The sequence below is a fragment of the Cryptomeria japonica genome, chromosome 9, assembly GCF_030272615.1.
Source record: "Cryptomeria japonica chromosome 9, Sugi_1.0, whole genome shotgun sequence".
NCBI lineage: Eukaryota > Viridiplantae > Streptophyta > Pinopsida > Cupressales > Cupressaceae > Cryptomeria > Cryptomeria japonica.
In genome coordinates, this window is record NC_081413.1 from 63,868,051 (window position 1) to 63,888,429 (window position 20,379).

At 36.4% G+C, this 20,379-nt stretch overlaps 1 protein-coding gene across 3 annotated transcripts in view; it reads right to left on the minus strand.

The window, feature by feature from the left end:
* Window positions 1–2,104: 2,104 nt before the first annotated feature.
* LOC131033515 (GATA transcription factor 28) overlaps window positions 2,105–20,379 on the minus strand; it is a 75,176-nt gene continuing 56,901 nt past the window's right edge. For all 3 annotated transcript variants that reach the window (XM_057964745.2, XM_057964746.2, XM_057964744.2), the window contains exons 6-8: window positions 3,097–3,202; window positions 2,697–2,771; window positions 2,105–2,389 (exon numbers count right to left, since the gene is read on the minus strand). In XM_057964745.2, coding sequence (XP_057820728.2) covers window positions 2,294–2,389; window positions 2,697–2,771; window positions 3,097–3,202 — 277 coding nt within the window. In that variant the 3' untranslated portion in view covers window positions 2,105–2,293. The remainder of the gene's footprint in view (window positions 2,390–2,696; window positions 2,772–3,096; window positions 3,203–20,379) is intronic.

The following is a 20,379-nucleotide window of genomic DNA, read 5'->3' on the forward strand; positions in this document are numbered from 1 at the left end:
TCCGTGATGGAAAACCAAAAAGGACTAAAAAGTTTGACAGCTGTCATTCATTATGAGACAATGCTATAGGGGAGTGAGACAAGTTAAGCTTAATATGTGGAATGGCAATTCCACAATAAAAGCCTATCCGCTAATAACCAGTCTCTTTATCCATTGAAAACAAATAACATTTCAACCTACATTGACAGTGATTATGCTCTGTTTGGCTACCAACTTCAGCCCTTAGTCAACTTGGATAATGTGTGAAGTGTTCAAGGCTCTGGTTGTTGGCAAAAAGAAAAGAAAAAAGAATGGTTAGTGGAAGACAATTGTAGGAAAAATCTTGGCTCATCAAAAAAATTGAGCATATAATGAATTTCATAATTATGCACTTCGCTTAATAAAAATGTTGCCTTTCCTCTTCCGTGCAACCCCTAATTCAGCGATTGCTAAAGAGAAATTCAAAAGTAAATAATTTACACCGTGTAATTCCCTTGTAAGGTTATCAGAGGATTATTTAGAATCTCAAAATAGTGATTAAAAAAAATGAATATTTTGGATTTGGCCATATCCTATGTCCCTTTTACAATATGATGTAACTGAGTGCTACAAGCCCGTCACAAATTATCTCATCTTGATGACTTCCCTAATATTTATAACCAATCTTTCTATCCATTGAGAACGAATTACATGTCAACCTACATCAAAAATTTCACTGGCTGTCATTTTTGTTATATATTAATACAAATTCTAAATAAGACTAGAAGGATGTCCATATTCACCTGGGGTGTATGATACTAGGCTTATGATTTCTATCACTCTCGAATATGTCTCATGTTTCTCATGAAATATACCTGCCTAATATCAAAAGCAACAGTTTCAACAAGTCCAACACCAACTAAAGATTAACTCTAAAAATTAGCAAATGGATGACACCATAAAGAAGGGTGATAACTTCGTATCATTGCAACTGGAGTCTAGATACAAAGGGCTGAAAAGGGTATATCTTCAACTAGAGCTCTAATGACTCTAATCAGGAATCATTTCTCCTTCAACATCCCAGGAAGTAGAAATCTTAATCCAGATCTTCATCACAAGGGTGTCAGAAAAATCGTTTTGGCAACATGTAATGCTTCCTTGTGAACAGCAGAGGACTTCAGAATGTCTACGATGAAGATACAAATCAGACTAGTAACCATCTCCTCTTTGATGAAATAAGGACTAGACCTAGGGGTTATAGAGCAATGAAAATCCAACCTAGGATTGATCAAGGGTCTCAGACTGAAGCTTCACAAAAGTATTATATGCCTTGCTTTCAAGCCATGGCTGGTGTAATGGTTAGAATATTGTTGTGGCTATTGAAGCTTCAATGCTTTCCAAGTGGCAATTCCATGAATACCAGCAGTCCATTAACCACTTGTAAGCTATCAATAAAATAAAAGAAAAAGGTCTGAAAATGCAGAAGAAAATCTTCATGCTTGGTCAAAACAAAACGGTATACACATACAAGAACTTGCATGAAGTGAGAAGAAAGAAGAATGACGATTGTGCCCAGTGAACGTCGTCTTGACATCCTAAACACCAGCACTAATCCCTCTTCTCTGCCCAACCTAATTTTCTGTTGTTCAAGCAGTCTAATTTTTACCATTAACGTAGCCTAATATTCTAATTCATTATCTCTGGGTCTTAAAATCAGATGGACCCTCCACTCTGAAGTTGAGAAAAATCCAGTTTATAATGTAAAACAAGGAATTGTAGGATAAGAGGGTATAAACTTGTTCTCAAATGCAAGAACGTAATTCAATCATATACAAATCTCAGCAAAAGATAGCGTATTTATAAATAAAACACTACAGAACATTTAAAAAGGAATCAGAATGTTTTCGTTGTCTTTGGTAGCCAGTTTAACTTAAAGAAGACTAAGTTTTAACATTGCAATTTCATGTATTTTATATATATAATGAATAAAATTGTGTATATTAGCACAGCTGGGTTTAAATAATCTACCACTGCTCTTAAATTAATTTACCATTACCGGCTTAGAAAGAAAGATCATAAAATCGACAACCCTTCCCTATTTCTTGTGTGTGCCACATTTATCTATGGTTACTTCCTATTAATGATATACTGAATATAAAAGGAATTCTATTTTAGAAAATTACACAATTGTCAATCTCATATAGTGTTTCCAAACCTATTTGAGATTCAGAAGCTCTTAAAGCCTAAAGTACCACATAGTCAGCCCCTTGTAAAGTTGAATAAAGAAATAAACACTAGTTTCAGTGTACATAAACTAACATTCCAGCAACTGATATCACGATGAAATGTCCCCATTGGCTGGAAGAGAGGCAACTTGATTTTCATCTCCCATCTGCGTCTCATGGCTCTCTTCCCTTCCATCATTCTGACTCTGTGACATGTAAAGGATTCATTCAAAGGAAAACAGTTAAATTACGCATCAAATTTGACATCTACATTAGACAGAATATTGGATGAAGCAAGATCTAGTTTTTGCACATAACTTGCAAAAAAGCACTCCATAAAATATTAAAAAAGCTAAAATCTCCCTCATACCTCTCATGTATAGTAATAAAAAATTTTAAAAATTAATTTTAATGTTATAATCGTTTTCAATAATTTAAATCACTAGCCACAAGAAACATTTTAATTATAGCTTCAAAGACAGTTTGGTAATTACAAGAGCAAATACAAAATACCTGCTCATGTGAGCTCAGAGGTTGATGCTGGCTTCCCATGGATGAAGGGTTTTTTGAAAGATCCCTCAGAACACCCTTCAAAAAAATAAAAAGTTGAACTTTCATGTCTCATATACAAAACAAACAGATAAAAGAGAATTGCAGTGAATCAGCAATTTTTTAATTTTGAATGTTTATGTAGAGGTTGTTCAAATGTCCCTCCTGCTGTTATACATATTACACGCTGCTTGGACATCTGATTGCAATCCTATTGACCATTTTTTGTAACTGAACATTATCAAATCCTTTCTTTAGGTTCCACCATAGCATAAATTTGAAGAGAAAACTTTTTAAGAAATTTAAAAAGTGGTAGTAGACCTCCAGAATAATACAAGCAGCTATTAATAACTGGAGACACTACCTTGTTGGCCCACATCAGACCACAAGCATTGCAAAGAGATCTTGGTCCTGCCGGTCCACGACGCATCATTGGAGTAGATCTTTCCCCAATGCCACAGTGAAGGCATCTGCAAGACGTAAGATTTCCAATAAAAACTAAACAATTAGTTTTTTACTTTTATTTCATTCACTCTATTGTAAATTCAACCAGCTATTTGAAGTTGATATTAGTTTACTTCTTTAGAGCTTAACTCGTTCTGGTAAATAAATGCATATTTCAAAGGAATATAGACTTCAAACAATATGCTATGTTCCACAGCAATTTGGGGATGGGGCAGGGGCATTGCTAGCAATCTGGTGACACTTTTTGGGAACTATATATATATATAGAAACTCAAATTTTTACAAGTTCATCTATTTATGACATTCATTTAAGTATAAACATTGATATAATGTATCAAATTCAATGTAACATGTTTGTTGATTCAACTTACCAGCAAAAAAGACTCTGATTTATTGTTCAATGTTTTCAGTACAACAAAACACCAAAGGCTACAAAATCACTTGACAACATACATTTCTTACAACTGTATATTCTCACCTGACATATGCATGACTTCACTTAGCAACTGTATGCAAACACTCAACAGTTGTACGCTTTCATTCTACAGCTTTATGAAGTTATTCAAAAATTTCATTTCTGCATCTCTATGCAATCATCACTTACTCTTTGTATGGTAGTATTTCTTAATGTAGGTCCCCATCAACGAATCCCTGGTTTCCCTGTTGATAGGGGAAGGCCATGGAACATCCCCTGCCATGGTACTGTACCGGGACATTGCGGGTGAAGGGGACACAAAATTTGATAGGCATAAGTGTTGTTTATAACTAGGTAAGATGGGTTCGGATTGCCTTAAGGCAACATCCGAACCCATATAGGACTGGGTCCTATCTTAAAGGGATAACGTGCCCCCAAGACCAGTCTGGCCCCATACCTCCACGCCACACTAAATACACCACGCCTCAATAAAACAAATAGGCACCAAAAAGGATTAAGGCCGACTTGGGGTATATGGGTTAAAGACTCATATAAATAAAGTTAAATTGCAAACACAATCAATCACTTCATCTCTTATGCAATCAGCGAACTAGCTCTGCAACTAAAGGTGTGAAATATAGAAGAGGATTGTGCGAAATTGTCCAAGAGGATATAAGGCATTTTGGTGCAGACTTGGTGTATTTAGAAGGGCAGATCTGATATACTAAAAGGGATCAGATCTGGAAAATCAAGCTAAGTATTGTATTTGTGCAATTCAGATTGAATACATAATCTGACCTGTGGGTCTTTAGTGCTGGGTTTTTCCTCCTTGGAGGTTTTCCCAGGGTATTTGTGTTTGTCTCTTGCTCTCTTGTTTCATTCTTGGATTTACTTGATTATGGTTTACTAAATGCTATGGGCATAAGGGTGCAGATGGGTTTTGGTGGCAGGGCCAGTGGTGACGGACAAGTTCCTGTGTTACGCTGATATTAGGTCATGTCCCTCTAATTACATCCAGTATGACACAGATTTTCCAAGCACTATATTAAGATATTGTTTTTCCATGGCTTATATTACCTTTATTGTCTCCTCTGGAATAGAACATACAAATTTAGAGAAAAATACACTTGCAGTGCAGACTCCTACATGAACATAGCTCATCCTTTAACTGTTATTAATGTTGGCATAATTGTTGCATTTACCCAAGCCAATTTATTCAAGTAATTTGATATTAAAAATGCTTTCCTTTTGATAATCTTATGGCTTAGTCTATTCAATTGCCTTTTGCTGTGTGCTCACTGAACAATAACATATCACAATCCTTACCATCTAAGATTCAGTTTATGCAATAACTGTTTTGGACTTCAGTTTGCTGACTGGTGAATTCATTGTGTAGGTTGAACTTGCTTAGCCCCTGTAGACTTCACGAACTTGTATACAGGAACTCCAAACAAACTTCTGCTTTCAGACCCTGGTCAACACTAACTTCACCCAGCCGAACTCCTCACCTCCAACATAGTCAGCAAGGTCCAACAGTACATTTTAATACAGGTAAAAAAATCTGAAGAACCATGTAGCACTGTCAAAACCCCTTCATACATATTACATCATCACCTTATCCACAATAACTTTAGGGGCTTTCCATATATGCATTACCATCTAATATTCAATGTATGCAATAACATATCACAATCCTTACCATCTAAGATTCACTTTATAGTATATACAATAACTGTTTCGGACTTCAGTTTGCTGGTCCATGAAGTCATTGTATAAGTTTAACTTCTTTAGCCCTCTAAACTACATGAATTCGGATGCAGGAACTCCAAACAAACTCCTACCTTTGGACCCTATTCAACACTGACTTCACCTAGGAGGATTCCTCCCCTCCAATATTGTATGCGAGGTCCAATAGGTACATTTTAATACCTATAGAAAAATCTCAAAAACCTTGTAGCACTGTCAAAACCACTAGTACATATTACATCACCACCTTATCCATAATAATCTTAGGAGCTCTCCATATATATTAACATCCATAAAGCAATAAAGGGAACAGCTAGAACTCAAACCCAGGACACTCAATTGGAACTGCCTGTAACACTAGAACTAAACCACCTTCATCTGTTTCAAGCTTTCTGTTTTATAATATGCACATCTTTTGAAAACGTGTGTATATATCATAAGATTGATTGAGCGTGTTGTTAGTCAAAAACTCATATAATATAACAGTGCGTCAATTAATCTGTTTGGTAGACCGCGAGGATTCAAACCTAGAACATCCAGTGGAGAATTAGACTAGCAATTAGTGTAATATTGGTCATAGAACTAGCTAATTTTGCAGAATCATGTCCCATATAGGGCTAGTCTAATCCCACCCTTGGAAACCTGTGCAATTCAATGTCTTGTAACCAGATCGTGTCAACGATGAACACAAGTGTTGATCCTTGGGCAGCTATGATAGAGCTTGAGGAATCCCTAGTCAATGATCAACAAAAAATTAAGCAAGCTTGATTCAATGGCATCCTTTGGTGTTATGAAGATGAAACCCCCACTCTACTGTGTCGAAGTGCTTTTTGACATTCACTCGTAAGGGCTTGGGAGTGCAATTTTGATTTAATTTTTCATTGGCAGTTTGATCCCATTGTCATTTTGTGTGCCATATTTCACTTTAAGCACTTTTGACATGTTCGCTACTTGACATTTTGACATTAAATTATTTGTGAGGGCAAACTTCTTAGAGTCGACCTTTCTATCTGATTGCAGTTGCACCTAAGCCATCCTAGGTGCCCCTAGTTAAATGTCAAAAAGTCACTTTTTCATTCTATTTCTTCATTGACATTTGCCACTTAAGTCAAAATGGACTTTTTGGGTCACTTAAGGGATCTATTTCTTTGTTGACATTGAAAAGTGCAAGCACTTTATGACTTAAGTTGTTTTTTGCCTTGCAACATGACACCAAACCCCCTAGGGGCACTCTCAAGATGTTTTAAGTCATTTTCACATTATTTTGGCTCTTTGGCATGACTTTTCTTTGTCCTTTGACAAATTTTGAATCACATGTATGCCCTTCCCAAGCTTGAAATAAACCCTGTTAATGCGTGTATCTTCGCGAGACATCATTTTGCTGATCGCATTATTTCAGAAAGCTCTTCCTCTTTTGCTCAATGCTTGTAAATATCCTACTATAATTGTCAATGACAACATTGGTAACTACAGGTAAAAATGACCCAAAAAAGTCTTCCAAGTAACATACAGAGACTTTTATGTTTAGAATTTGACTTGATACAAAAAGGAAAAACATTTTGTGTACAACACAATCCATAATTCATTCAATGTTTAGTTTCCATGTATCTCAATAAACTAAGCTCTTATAGCTGTTGAAATAGTAGCTAGCTCAGATACCTATCTATTGTATTTTAATGTTGTCAATGACAATTAAAATACACATGTATTATCTATTATGTAAATTGAACTTAGGGCTGGGCCCAAATACATGTAACTTGTAATTATATCTTGTTTGGGCAAGACCTATATATAATGTAACTTGTGGATAGGATAGACCCTATAAATGTAACTTGCAATTCAGTCTGACCCTAATTGGGCGATGTAACTTGTGGTCCTATACTGAATGTAACTTGTAGATAGGGTAGACCCAAATTTAACAATTAACTATGTTTTGGGCTGGGCTCAATTGTAACGTGGTGGCTATTGAGCTGGACCCAATACCTAACGTGGGAAAATGTATAATATCTTGCAAGCCGACTTAAGGATGTTTAGCGCCAAAAAGATGGTATATAATCCACTTGAAGATGAAGTCATTCAGGGAATTTATCCTTAGCAAATGCAATCTGCTCTCCTACATTTTAGCGAACTCTTCACTTGTGCGAATTCAGTCAAGGATATTGTTGGGCGAAGTTGTCAAGATCTTCTGCAATTCTGCTCCAGCCTATTGTTGTCATCTGCTGCTGATCCTCTCTTTTGGTCATCTACTATTGATTAGGGCTGCATCCTTCATTACCTTGTCAACTTGCTGTTTGGACAGCAATCTGAGATAAGTTTGCTATATTGTAATTGCCTACAATTGAGATAATACATATCATATTTAAGGCTGGGTTTTTCACCTCCAAGAGGGAGGTTTTCCCAAGGTATTTGTTGTTTGTAACTAGGTAAAAATGGGTTCGGATTGCCTTAAGGCAACATCCAAACCCATATAGGACTGGGTCCTATCCTAAAGGGGTAACGTGCCCCCAAGTTGAGCCCAGCCCTATACCTCCACGCCACCCTAAATACTCCACGCCACAATAAATAAATTGGCGCCAAAAGAGGGAGGCCGACTTGGATTTAATAAAGGCTAAGGACTCGTATAAATAAAGGTTAAATTGCAAATGCAAATACAATTCAGTTATCCATGAAATCAGCGAATTAGCTCTGCAAACAAGAGGTGCGAAATCACCAAAGAAGGTTGTGCGAGTTTGTCCAAGGATTGTTGGCTAACTTATTCAAGAGGATATAGGGCATTTTGGTGCAGTCTTGAAGCATGCAAAAATGGCAGATCTGATATATAAAGATCAAATTCAGAAAAGCAAGCTAAGTATTGTATTTGTGCAATAAGAGTGAATACATAATCTGACCTGTGAATCTTTAATGCTGGGTTTTTCATCCTTGGAGGTTTTCCCGGGGTATTTGTGTTTGTCTCTTGGTTCCTTGTTTCATTCTTGAATTTACTTGATTATAGTTTACTAAATTACAAATCTGATTAATAAACTAGGGCATGATTAAATGTTACAAATCTGATTACTGATCTAGGGCATGAATTTAACAGTATTGGCGTTTTGTGTCTTGTGTTTTATTACTAATACTGTTTATTCACAGTCTGATTATAATTAATTGGTTAGATTAACATCTGATTGCTTGAAATTAACATGGTATCAGAGCTAGGTTCGTACTAACCAGTGATCAGATTTAATCATGCATTTTGTTATTTCATCTTTGTGTGCCCTCAAGCTAGGGCACGCAGGGCAACTAGGGCTTGTGGCATCATGATGGTAGTTTGGAGGTGGTTACCTACAGTATGAGCACAACATGAAACATGAGGTGGTTTCAAGTGTTTTCGTTTCCCTAAACTTTATCGTTGTTTGTATAATCTTGAAAAAGGTTATTGTGTTAGTAGAGTTGCGTGTTGTTGTTTATCTCTGCATTATTGTGGTTTTGCTTATGTTAAACTTATATTTTGAAAAAAAAAACAAGTTTAGTTGTGTATTAAGAAAAGATTATTTGCAACTGTTTGTAAAACCCTAGTATGGGTTTTGCCTCTGAAGTAACATTTTTGTTAAATGTATTTAGTTTTGTTTTTGTAAGCCCTTGTTAGGGCTTGTTGCAAGAAAAGTTATATAATCTTTGTTATGGAGCTAAACCCGTATGTTGTCCTCAAGACTTACTATGTTAAAAGTTAAGTCTAGTATTCAAACCCTTGTTCGGGTATACTGTTTGGAATAGACAGTGGTTAATGTTGTTCATGTAAACCCTAGTTCAAGTTCCCTTTTATATTTTGTATACCCCAGTATTATGAATTGAGGGTTTGATTATTGTAATCTATGTTTATCATAGTTTTGCATACCCCTGTTCCAATTGGTTATTTAAAAGCATACTTTTTTTAATTCTTAACCCTTGTTCGATGTCTCCAGCCTATGGTTTAGTTTGATCATTCAAGGATTTGTGGTTATATGATCAATGTTTACTCTTCAATAACACTAGTTTAGATTTGGTGCTCAGTTTGGTGAAGTTGTATTATGGTAACAGGTTTTCTTCTATTATGTTAAGATGATCACTATTTCAGTTGAGCAATTTCCAAGATGATTATTATTGTTTATTTGTTAAAAGAAATTCAAAACGGATTTGAAAAGGACGTACTATTTGTTAAGGTATTCAAGGACGCATTTGTATATTTTGTTACTTCTTTTATTTAAGAATTTGACAGTTTTATTTCAAAGAACATTATATAGGCATATTGTTGTAGGCATTCCTTGAGATGAGTTTAGTTGTATCAGAAAGTGATCTCATTCTTGATTATACTCTATTGAGAGTTATTGATTTGCAGTTATTCAAATGCATGATTATTCTACTTTGTATATCAGCATATTGTGAAAATTTATACGGCACTACAGTGCATTATTTCACTATAATATATCATTGTACGTATAATGCATATGCTATAAGTTAACTTGCATTATATATGTTGTACCTTTGCTTCTGAATCTCAAGTGATACGAGATTAGAAGATGTTATAAAAGTGATAGAGATGATACTTTGTATTTGTGTCATAACTATGATATGTACATGGTCTATCAAGGCATAATGGAAATGTTGACTAATCTGTTGTGCGGTGTCCAAACCAAGCGTAGTTGACAATAGTGTTCCCATATTGTAATCACTATGTACAGATCTTAATAAGAGGGTCCCATTAGGGGACATTACACTCACTCACACACACACACACACACACACACACATATATATACATATACCACCAGCAGTTGTTGGAATTTGGTAAAAAGGGCAAATCTGAAAATAATATTAGACTGTTGTTTTATGCTTGATCCAAAGATTAAATCCTTTGATGTGTTTGTTGTTAGATGACTAGAGGTTTGGTCTAAAATACCTTTATATCCCTTATCAGAATTATTTTGATTATATTGCAGCTTACAAATTGCTATTGATTCATGGAAGTATAGTTCTCTTTCAAGCTCTAACTATCATTGCTTGGTTAGTATCTTCATTGGTAAGTATACTTCACTCTCCTTGTAAACATTCTATGTCACCATCATGTGGTACTTCACTATTAAAAGGTATTAGTAATTCCTCATCCATGATCTGATTGAGTTTTTGTTATAACTTGTATGGTGATGTACAAGTTTCAGGTTGTATGCTACACGCTGACTTTTTTTTAATTTGTGTCACATAAGTATTGTCTCAGCATTCTATGTATCATTGGTTATATTGTTAAAGGGATGCATCTAACTTATCATGAATGTTGTGATCCTCACCCAAGGTCATTTTTATATAACCTCATATAGTAGGTGATGCATGTCGAGGGCCAAGGCCATACTGACATCAAAAATCCATAAGCTTGGATTGATGTGGCTTCAGAGGGAGCTTTGAAATAAGGCATAAGGATCCTCACACTCAATTAGAAGAAGTTTGAAGATATGTCATGATCATAATTGCGCCATGGGTCCAATTTATAAAAGGTGAAGTTGACATTTCTCATCCTTGTTTATGAATACTTATGATACTATGATGCTTGGCTATCAGTCTAACATTGAAGATTAAGAGGGAGCCCTATGATCTTCAATAAAACTCTTGGTATGAAAGAGTACTTGATGAGCCTAGGGTTTTGTAAAACTTGTTCCTTAAAGTATTTGAAATACTAATTCTGATTCCTTATGTGGATGATCTAACTCTGACTGATAAAGATAGTGTCATGATTTGATATAAGAAAGAATTAGCTCAGAATTGAGATGGAAGATCTAAAACTAAAATGCATTACTTCTAGGTTAGAAGTGTGGCAAGGATCTAATGAAATTATTCTAAGTCAAGTTTTCTATTGTTATAGAATTATGGATTGTAAACTTACATGGAAACTAACTTGAAGAAGTTGAGTATGTCTGCAGCCAACTATGATCTTGCAGATTCATCTGAATAGAGGCAGGTTGATTGGTGAGTGCTTCAGGTAATCAAAGCTAAGCATATTTTGATATATTTGCAAGACACAATTGATTATGGGCTGAAGCTGCCATCATCAGAAGACGACTTAGGTTCAGATTGGTCAAGAAGTGTTACGGACAAGGAAAACACTTCAAGCATTCACCCGCTGCGATCTCTTGAACCTATACAGGAACAGTCCTCAGTTGCATTGAGGATTGCTGAAGCTAAATACATTGTTGCAAATGTTGCATCAAGAGAAGCTATGTGGTTTCTCAAAATTCTTGTTATGTTGCTTTGATTTATCATCAGGGTTATCTAGAGATACCTGACAATTCAATGTTTTATGGCAGGACAATGTTGTGTTGCAGATGTTCTCACCAAGTCTCTTGAAGCTTGAGTACTTCAAAAGATAGACTTGGAGCTGTGGAGAACACCGCCTTGGTTGAGAGGGAGTCTCAACCTCCGTGATACATTGTGTTGTATCAACCACCCTCTGCGGGCAATGTAAGGTGGTAGTGTAATCTTCTCAGGGAGAAGAGTAATTGTTACCATCCTCTGCGGGCAATGTAAGATGGTAGAAAAGATCTCCTCCACCCTCTGCGGGCAATGTAAGGTGGATCCAATCTATGCTTGTGTGTGAGCTGGAAGATTATGTTATGTAGTTTCATTCTATGCTTGTGTGCAAGATGGAAGACTACAATATTCTGATTATATTTATTCCATTCTTTGCTTGTGTGCAAGATGGAGGATTATGTTTATTAGATTCCATTCTATGCTTGTGTGCAAGATGGAGGACTATGTTTTAATTCTATGCTTGTGTGCAAGATGGAGGACAATGGTTATGTAACTCCACTCTATGCTTGGGTGCAAGATGGAAGATTATGACAGTGTATCCCTCTCTAGGAGAAGGCTGAGGTGTAAGACCTCTTCCACCCTCTACGGGCAATGCAAAGTGGATCCATTCTCTGCGGGCAATGCAAGATGGACATCATGAAATGAGTTCATGATATTTATGTGTTTTATTGCAAGTATACTCTATGGAGCTTATACATTCATCCTTGCGGGCAATGCAAGATGAAGGTCATGAATGGATCATGACAAGTGGCAGCTATCCTCCCTAGCTAAGAGGGAGTGTTGAAATAGTAGCTAGCTCGGATACCTATCTATTGTATTTTAATGTTGTCAATGACAATTAAAATACAAATGTATTATCTATTATGTAAATTGAACTTAGGGCTGGGCCCAAATACATGTAACTTGTAATTATATCTTGTTTGGGCAAGACCTGTATATAATGTAACTTGTGGATAGGACAGGCCCTATAAATGTAACTTGCAATTCGGTCTGACCCTAATTGGGCGATGTAACTTGTGGTCCTATACTGAATGTAACTTGTAGATAGGGTAGACCCAAATTTAACAATTAACTATGTTTTGGGCTGGGCTCAATTGTAACGTGGTGGCTATTGGGCTAGACCCAATACCTAACGTAGGAAAATGTATAATATCTTGCAAGCCGACTTGAGGATGTTTAGCGCCAAAAGGATGGTATATAATCCACTTGAAGATGAAGTCATTCAGGGAATTTATCCTTAGCAAATGCAATCTGCTCTCCTACATTTTAGCGAACTCTTCACTTGTGCGAATTCAGTCAAGGATATTGTTAGGCAAAGATGTCAAGATCTTCTGCAATTCTGCTCCAGCCTATTGTTGTCATCTGCTGTTGATCCTCTCTTTTGGTCATCTACTGTTGATTAGGGCTGCATCCTTCATTACCTTGTCAACTTGCTGTTTGGACAGCAATCTGAGATAAGTTTGCTATATTGTAATTGCCTACAATTGAGATAATACATATCATATTTAAGGCTGGGTTTTTCACCTCCAAGAGGAAGGTTTTCCCAGGGTATTGGCATCTTGTGTCTTGTGTTTTATTACTATTACTGTTTATTCACAGTTTGATTATAATTAATTGGTTAGATTAACATCTGATTGCTTGAAATTAACAATAGCTTGTAACCTTACTTTTCAATTTGTCTACTTGTCATTTCTAGTAACTTAATTAAAGCCAAGTAGGGTACCTCCCCAAGTTGTATAACAAAGCCAATTTGCATTATACATGTAAGTGGCTTAAGGAATTACTTGCATGCCAAGTAGATCCACTGTATCAACAAAAATGCATCCACAAGATTGTGTGTTGACATAGATTACTCATTATAGCCTAGCTCTTCATTCCCTTGTTTTGGGCTAATGGCCACTATACCACACCATAGGCAATTACTTGACAAGGTTGGCCATCAAAATTTAGCCTAGTTACAAGGATTTACCTTTACTAATGAATAGACCTTTCATGAAATGGTTTTACCTTCAAAGATTTATTTGTTTCCCCACATTTCCTAGGTGATTTAATGCAACACAATATTTGCCATCCACAATTTATTCTATGTTCAATATTTTCATGTACCCAGTGACTAGGATTCTAATAGCTTGTCCCTTCGGTTTTCAATTTATCTACTTGCCCTCTCAGATAATCAATTTAATACTCAAGCAACCTTAGCAGAGAAAGTTGTTCATTGTGTATAATTTCTCAAAATTAAATGCCAAAGGGTTATCAAGTTTCATCACTGCAGTTGCTAAGAGCAAGACAAATTCAAATGCCACATGTTGTAGCATTCTTCCAAAATCAATAATTTTATGCAAATATTATTGTCTTTTAAAAATTATGACTTGTTGACAAAATGAGACCTGATCTTTGAGGTTATGTTGGGTTGTGTTGTGACATTTTCACACATCGCCCCATTGCAAATGGGGACCCCCACTTTTTACTTTCTAGCGTAGTTGTTTTAGCAGGTCGTCTAGCTTGGCAGTTGTTTCTTTAGTTATTAACCTCTTGCTTGAGAGAGGATGCAGTGCAACTTCTAGATCAGGTCAAGATATAGGTCTTGGGTGTGATAGGCAGCCAAGTGAGCAGGTGGACTTCCTCAGGTCAGAGCATAGAAGTGGTGAACTATCAATGAAAGTGAAGAGTTTAATGAAGACTGATCGAGGCTAAGGGTTGAAGTTAGCAAGACTGACCAAGGAAGTAAGACATTCCTCACATCTCCAAATCCATGGCCAGGCAGGAAGGTGATGATTTTGTCCTTATGATTTATGATCCATGACTTGGGAAGGGAAACAACAATATTGATATTTGATCAAGCAAGTGAAGAGGTTGATGAAAGAGTGGAAGTGGTTAAAGTGAAGAGCTTAATGAAGACTGATTGAGGCTAAGGGTTGAAGTTAGCAAGACTGACCAAGGAAGTAAGACATTCCTCACATCTCCAAATCCATGGCCAGGCAGGAAGGTGATGATTTTGTCCTTATGATCCATGACTTGGGAAGGGAAACAACAATATTGATATTTGATCAAGCAAGTGAAGAGGTTGATGAAAGAGTGGAAGTGGTTAAGGCAAGCTTGATTTGGAGAAGTCTAAGTGAACACATTCCACACCCATCCTTACCCCCGGCATGTTCCTCATGCCCTCAAATTCACAGCATGTTCCTCATGCCCCTCAATCCCCAACCTAGCAAGGTGACTTGAAAAGTTTTGAAAACAAGGATGTGATCACTGAAGGTGAAATGTTTTTGAAGAGAATTGAGTGAAGGAACCCCCAATGTTGAAGGTGAAAGACAATGAAATATGCACATTCCTCACTGCCTCAAAGGTCCGGCACATTCTTGACAATGTTCTTCACCCATCAAAAAGTCCGGCACATTCCTTGAGCGCATGCCTGACCCCTCCAAATCCATGGCACACCCCTTGCACTTCAAAATCCATGGCACATTCCTTGCACTTCGAGACCCACTGCACATTCCTCATCACTCGTTCCCCATGGCACATTCCTCATCACTCGTTCCCCACAGCACATTCCTCATCACTCCAAATCCACGGCACATTCTTAAGACATTCCTGACCCCTTCAAAAGCCCGGCACATTCCTTACCCCTCATAATCCCCAGCCTAGGTAAGTTATGAAGTGCAGCAAGTCTGACTACAACTTAGTAGAAACACTAATCAGACCTCTAAGAGGTGATGTTTCAGACTGAACGCATGAGCAATTGAACTTCAAATGAAATCAGACCTGAAATATAAAAAATCAGACATAAGATCAGAAATCAGACCATCATTTCATCCCTTTAGGAATGCATATCAGATCAGAAAATTTAAAAATGTGTTGGATCTGTCTATGTTCATGGGTGTTTGATGCTTCCCTGGTTTTTTTTGCAGGCAACTACGGAAGAAGGTAGGTAAGCACGCTGCAAGCATCTCAAGGAACATTTCAACAAAACAGAACAAGCCTGATGCAAGTATGAAGTGCATACAGCAACCCCCCAGAATACATGCTACAACCCTGCATGACTTGAAGGAAGGCGGGATGGAGTCAGAAGCCAGCCGGCACACGAAAGGTTTCCCCTTCTTCGCTATGCTCTCTTACCGGCCGGGTGAACCCAGGAGAGAAGACTTCACAATAGGAAAAATCCAAGAATCATCCCCCATCTTATCAGTGCAAGGGAAGGATCAGCATTAAGAATGAAAGGCTCAGCAGCACTTCAAGCAAGGAACTTCATGACATTAAAGGAGACAAGAAACACCCCAGCAGGACAAGTATGGAGATCAACATAAAGGAAGGAATTTTACAAATATCTTGAATTTCCTCCAGAAATCCAAGAATCATTGCTAGGACATCAAGAAAGTAATCCAAGAAGTAGGCTTCCAGTGAAGGGATTCAAGATGAAGGAGATAGTTCTAGAAGAGTTAATCAAAGTTAGAAAGCATGATCCCCAAGGATGATGCAATTTAGGAATATCTCCCACCACCATCTCATTCCCACCATCACCACATCAGGCGCTTGGAAATGTTGAATATCAACAGATATGCCTTGATCACCTACACTTGTGATGAGTTACAAGATGAGCAAGTTGAGGTGGCATTGAAGTCATCTTCAACCCAATCACGTCATTCCAAGTCAAGGCGTCCAGATTCAATGGACTTGACTCATCCAAAAAGGCGGATAACTACTACATGTGAGCACAAAGTTCGATGTACCTAACCTCACTACTCATTGGTCAACATTCAAGGAAGGACATGTGCCCTATTTATTGTAAATTTATCATTGGTCAAGCATTAAATGCTATGTAATGGGTGTAACAAACCCTAATTAAGGTTTCTATCTTTCAATCTTGGCCATTGATGTGGATTTGATCCTTACCATTCAATTGTAATGAGAGCACTATAAAAGGCTCCACTCTCTCATTTCTAAAAAATTCAATAGCAAGTTAATAGTTCAATAGCAGGTAGATTATTAGCAAATAGCTAGAGTAAAGTAGGAGAAGGCAGAAATTGTTGCCAAAGTTGTAAATAAACATCCTTTCCATTGAATTTATGGTGGAATGTGTTGTTTCTTCTACATATTGCATGGTTTCTTGTTGTATCCTTATGTTAGAAGGTGTTGATTAGATGGATGGAAGCTATTGTAGATGATTAATGGTGAAATCCACATGTTCATACTACTTGTATTTCATTGATTGCTAAATACTTTGCGTGGTCAACTAAACTCCTTATAAGATTAACTTCGATTGCTACTCACACTATGATATGCATCCTATTGATGGTGTCTATGTTTGTAATGTGCCCAAATTAGTGGTATTCTAAAACTACTATTATACTTAATTTCCAACAGCAATTAGGTTTAGGGAGTACCTTGACTTGATGTAATCCCTGCACATAGGTTAGGAGACTATCATATTACATTATAGAAATATTAGATGAATCTTATAAAAATCTGCATTGATTAATCTAATTAATAATAAAACATTAATCTTAGGGAGAATCAACCATAACGAAGTGGGGGAAGTGACTTTGATGTGGTGTCTTTGAGACTCCATCTAGGCCCAAAGCGGATATACCATCCCTTTGGCTCCATGTGGCCCATGCCATCCATATGGAGTGGTCTGCCTAGAGATGTACTCCCTCACCGTTATCCCCCATCTCGTCACTTTTCCTACTACTTATGATTGGTCTTCTTATATTAATGTGCCATGAAGGAAAGGAGGAAGAGATTGCAAAGGGTGTCCTAGAAACCATCTTCCCTAGACCCAAAGACCGTACCCTATGTACTCCTTTGGCCTCTATGGGCTCATCTTGTCCCACTTCAAGGTGGCGTATCTAGGAAAATGCTCATACACCGTTCCCCTCTTACAACTCTCCCACTTCCCCCTTAGAAGTTTAAATACAAATTTATTAACATCATCATGATATATTCCATAAACCTCCTTATATCATATTTAATACCAACCTTGTTTCATTCATGTTATACTAGAAATGTATTATTTAGCAGTGTTACATTAGTTTATATTAATCCACTTATCCTTATCTAACACATGTCTTATTAAATATTGTATTAATATTATTTTACATTCTTAAATTATATCAACTATATTATTATTACCAGCATTAACATTATTGATAGAATTAACCATGCATGAATGCTTTGTATTAATTTATTAAATTGTCATGAATACTTGCATTAGCTGTATTAATTGAAATAACCAAATTAATTTAATTTATTACTGTTAATTATATTGAATTATATTAATGATATTAGTTGTATTCAAAATATTGATTGAATGTCATATTAAAATTATATTAACAGCAAATCATATTATTAATCATTCCCTTACCTGCTGTTGCCCCTTTCCTCTTATCCGTATGCTCCTATTCTTCTTAGCTTCTGTCTGTGTCTTCCCAAGGGAGATCGCAGCCTATTTAAACTCCCCAACCCTTGCAATCCTTTGGAAGAGACACACCCGTAACCAATCCTCATGCCTTTTGACCATGAATCGGTCAAATTCCAAGAGCATAATCAATGATTAAGTAAAAGAAATGATTTAAGAGAAATCCTATTCCCCTTTCTCCATCGGGTTTTATTTATATTCATTATAAAGTGATTTTAATGTTTATAATTTATCAAACCATGATTATGGTATAAACAAAAATAAAACATGATATTAATTAATAAGATTTACTATAATGATTTAATATTTATAATTCATCAAACAATAATTATGATGTTAAATAAAACATGATATCAATTAATAAGATTTATTATAATGATTTAATTTATAATTCATCAAACAACAATTATGATGTTAAATAAAACATGATATTAATTAATAGGTTATGAATAGAATAATATCAAGTTATTCATTATAGTAGGAATATTACAATGTTGTTGGTGGTGATTTGATTATCATAAGACTACCTTAGAAGATCGCACTAGCTTTGTGGAGTTGTTGTTTTGCATGGCAAAGCAAAGTCTAGTAGAATTTCACTAAGTCATTCACAGTTTCTTACATTCCTAGGATTAGACTAGCATTCTAAACCCTCATATTTTTATCTTTTTTCAAGTCAAGTAAATTTCCACATTCCAACAGCATTCAAACATTCAGGTTCAATGTAAGTCCCCCTTGTGATTCTAGCAAATATCAAATCAAACACACTGAGTCTATCCACGTATAAAGTCAAGGCCTGACTATCGGAACCTTGGAGTCGTCTCGTTTGATCATATTGCTTAGCATTTGAGAGGTCTTTGTACAAAAAAGGATAAGATACTTGGTATTTTATTCTGTGTTGCATGATGTCATTAAAAAACACATCAACAGGTTGCATACAGATTACCATGCCATAAAAGACAATCACTCCCTGTGCCATTATTTAGAAAATAGACAAAGGCTTCAATAACCTATGTTGTCTTAAAATTTTCAGAACAGTTTTAACAAAGGCTTCTTCTGTTGACACCAATATTACCATACTCACCCGAAACCTGATGAGTCTAGAAAGTCATGGGTTGGGCAGGCCAAAATAAGGCCTAAAGCTGGAATGGAAATATGCCAACCAAAAAAAGTGACTTTAACCCAAACAAAACCCTATAACACACTAAACGTTCAGCCTAACTTCATGAATACATTCACAAAAAAAAGCAAATAGAAAACCTACAACAGAAAACAAAGAACAGCAACAAACAGTGATTTTAGAGAAGCAAATGGTGCATTTGCAATTTCGGAGCAGCCTATGGTCCATTCAGAGCTGCCTACACTGCATTTCAGGCAGCCCATGGTACATTTCAAGCAGCAAATAGTGAACTTGGAGCAGCAAATTTGAATAGGTATGTCTTTTCATTTCTTTTTTTTCTATGTTACTGAATAGTCCCATGCAAATTGTCCCAGATTGTGAATCAGAAACAGTACACTGTAGAATCGGACGGGGTACTGATTTTGGTCCCAGTAGCCAGGCATGTCGATTAATGTACCTGGGCAACTTCAGGACCAAAAAGTGGTTACCTGTGACATATCCAGGTGATTCAGGGAACAAAAGTGGTACCCTGTCTGATTCCACAGGGTACCTGCATTTTTTGCTCTTTATTTCTTTATTTTGTTTGGCCCTCAGGTTTGATATGCTGTAAGAATGCAAATTAACACTAGCAGTCTGAGCAGCTGAAATCCACTCATCTTCATCATTAACAAAATCTACTCAAACCGTAAATGTGATGAAATGAGAAGATGAGTGAGGCTTTGTTTAGGAAATCAGTCCACATTTGAGAATATTCCTAATATCATAAGTGTAAGCGAGACTGCATATTCTCTGCTGTCACCATAATGCAAATCGCATGTTATTTGTTCTGTAATTACTATTTAAGATCCATCACCATGGATTTTTCTTGGGTCTGAACGACAGTAAAGTGATCCCAACACAACAAGCAAAAGGAGACCCAAACTCAAATTACATGTAATACCTATATTTGATTTCCATTGCAACACTGCTGTTATGACAAGTATATTTAATATTGAACAATGAATATCCGTCACAGAATTCAAGTTTGACAAATCGGCATCAAAGTAGGATTTTAATGGTTGTTTTTTTCAGTCTATGCATGTTATGTGGTTATATGAACTTAAGTATTGTTTTTATGTGGGTGTCTGTGAGAGATCGATTTTATATATTTTTCATACAAACATATCCAACCCCA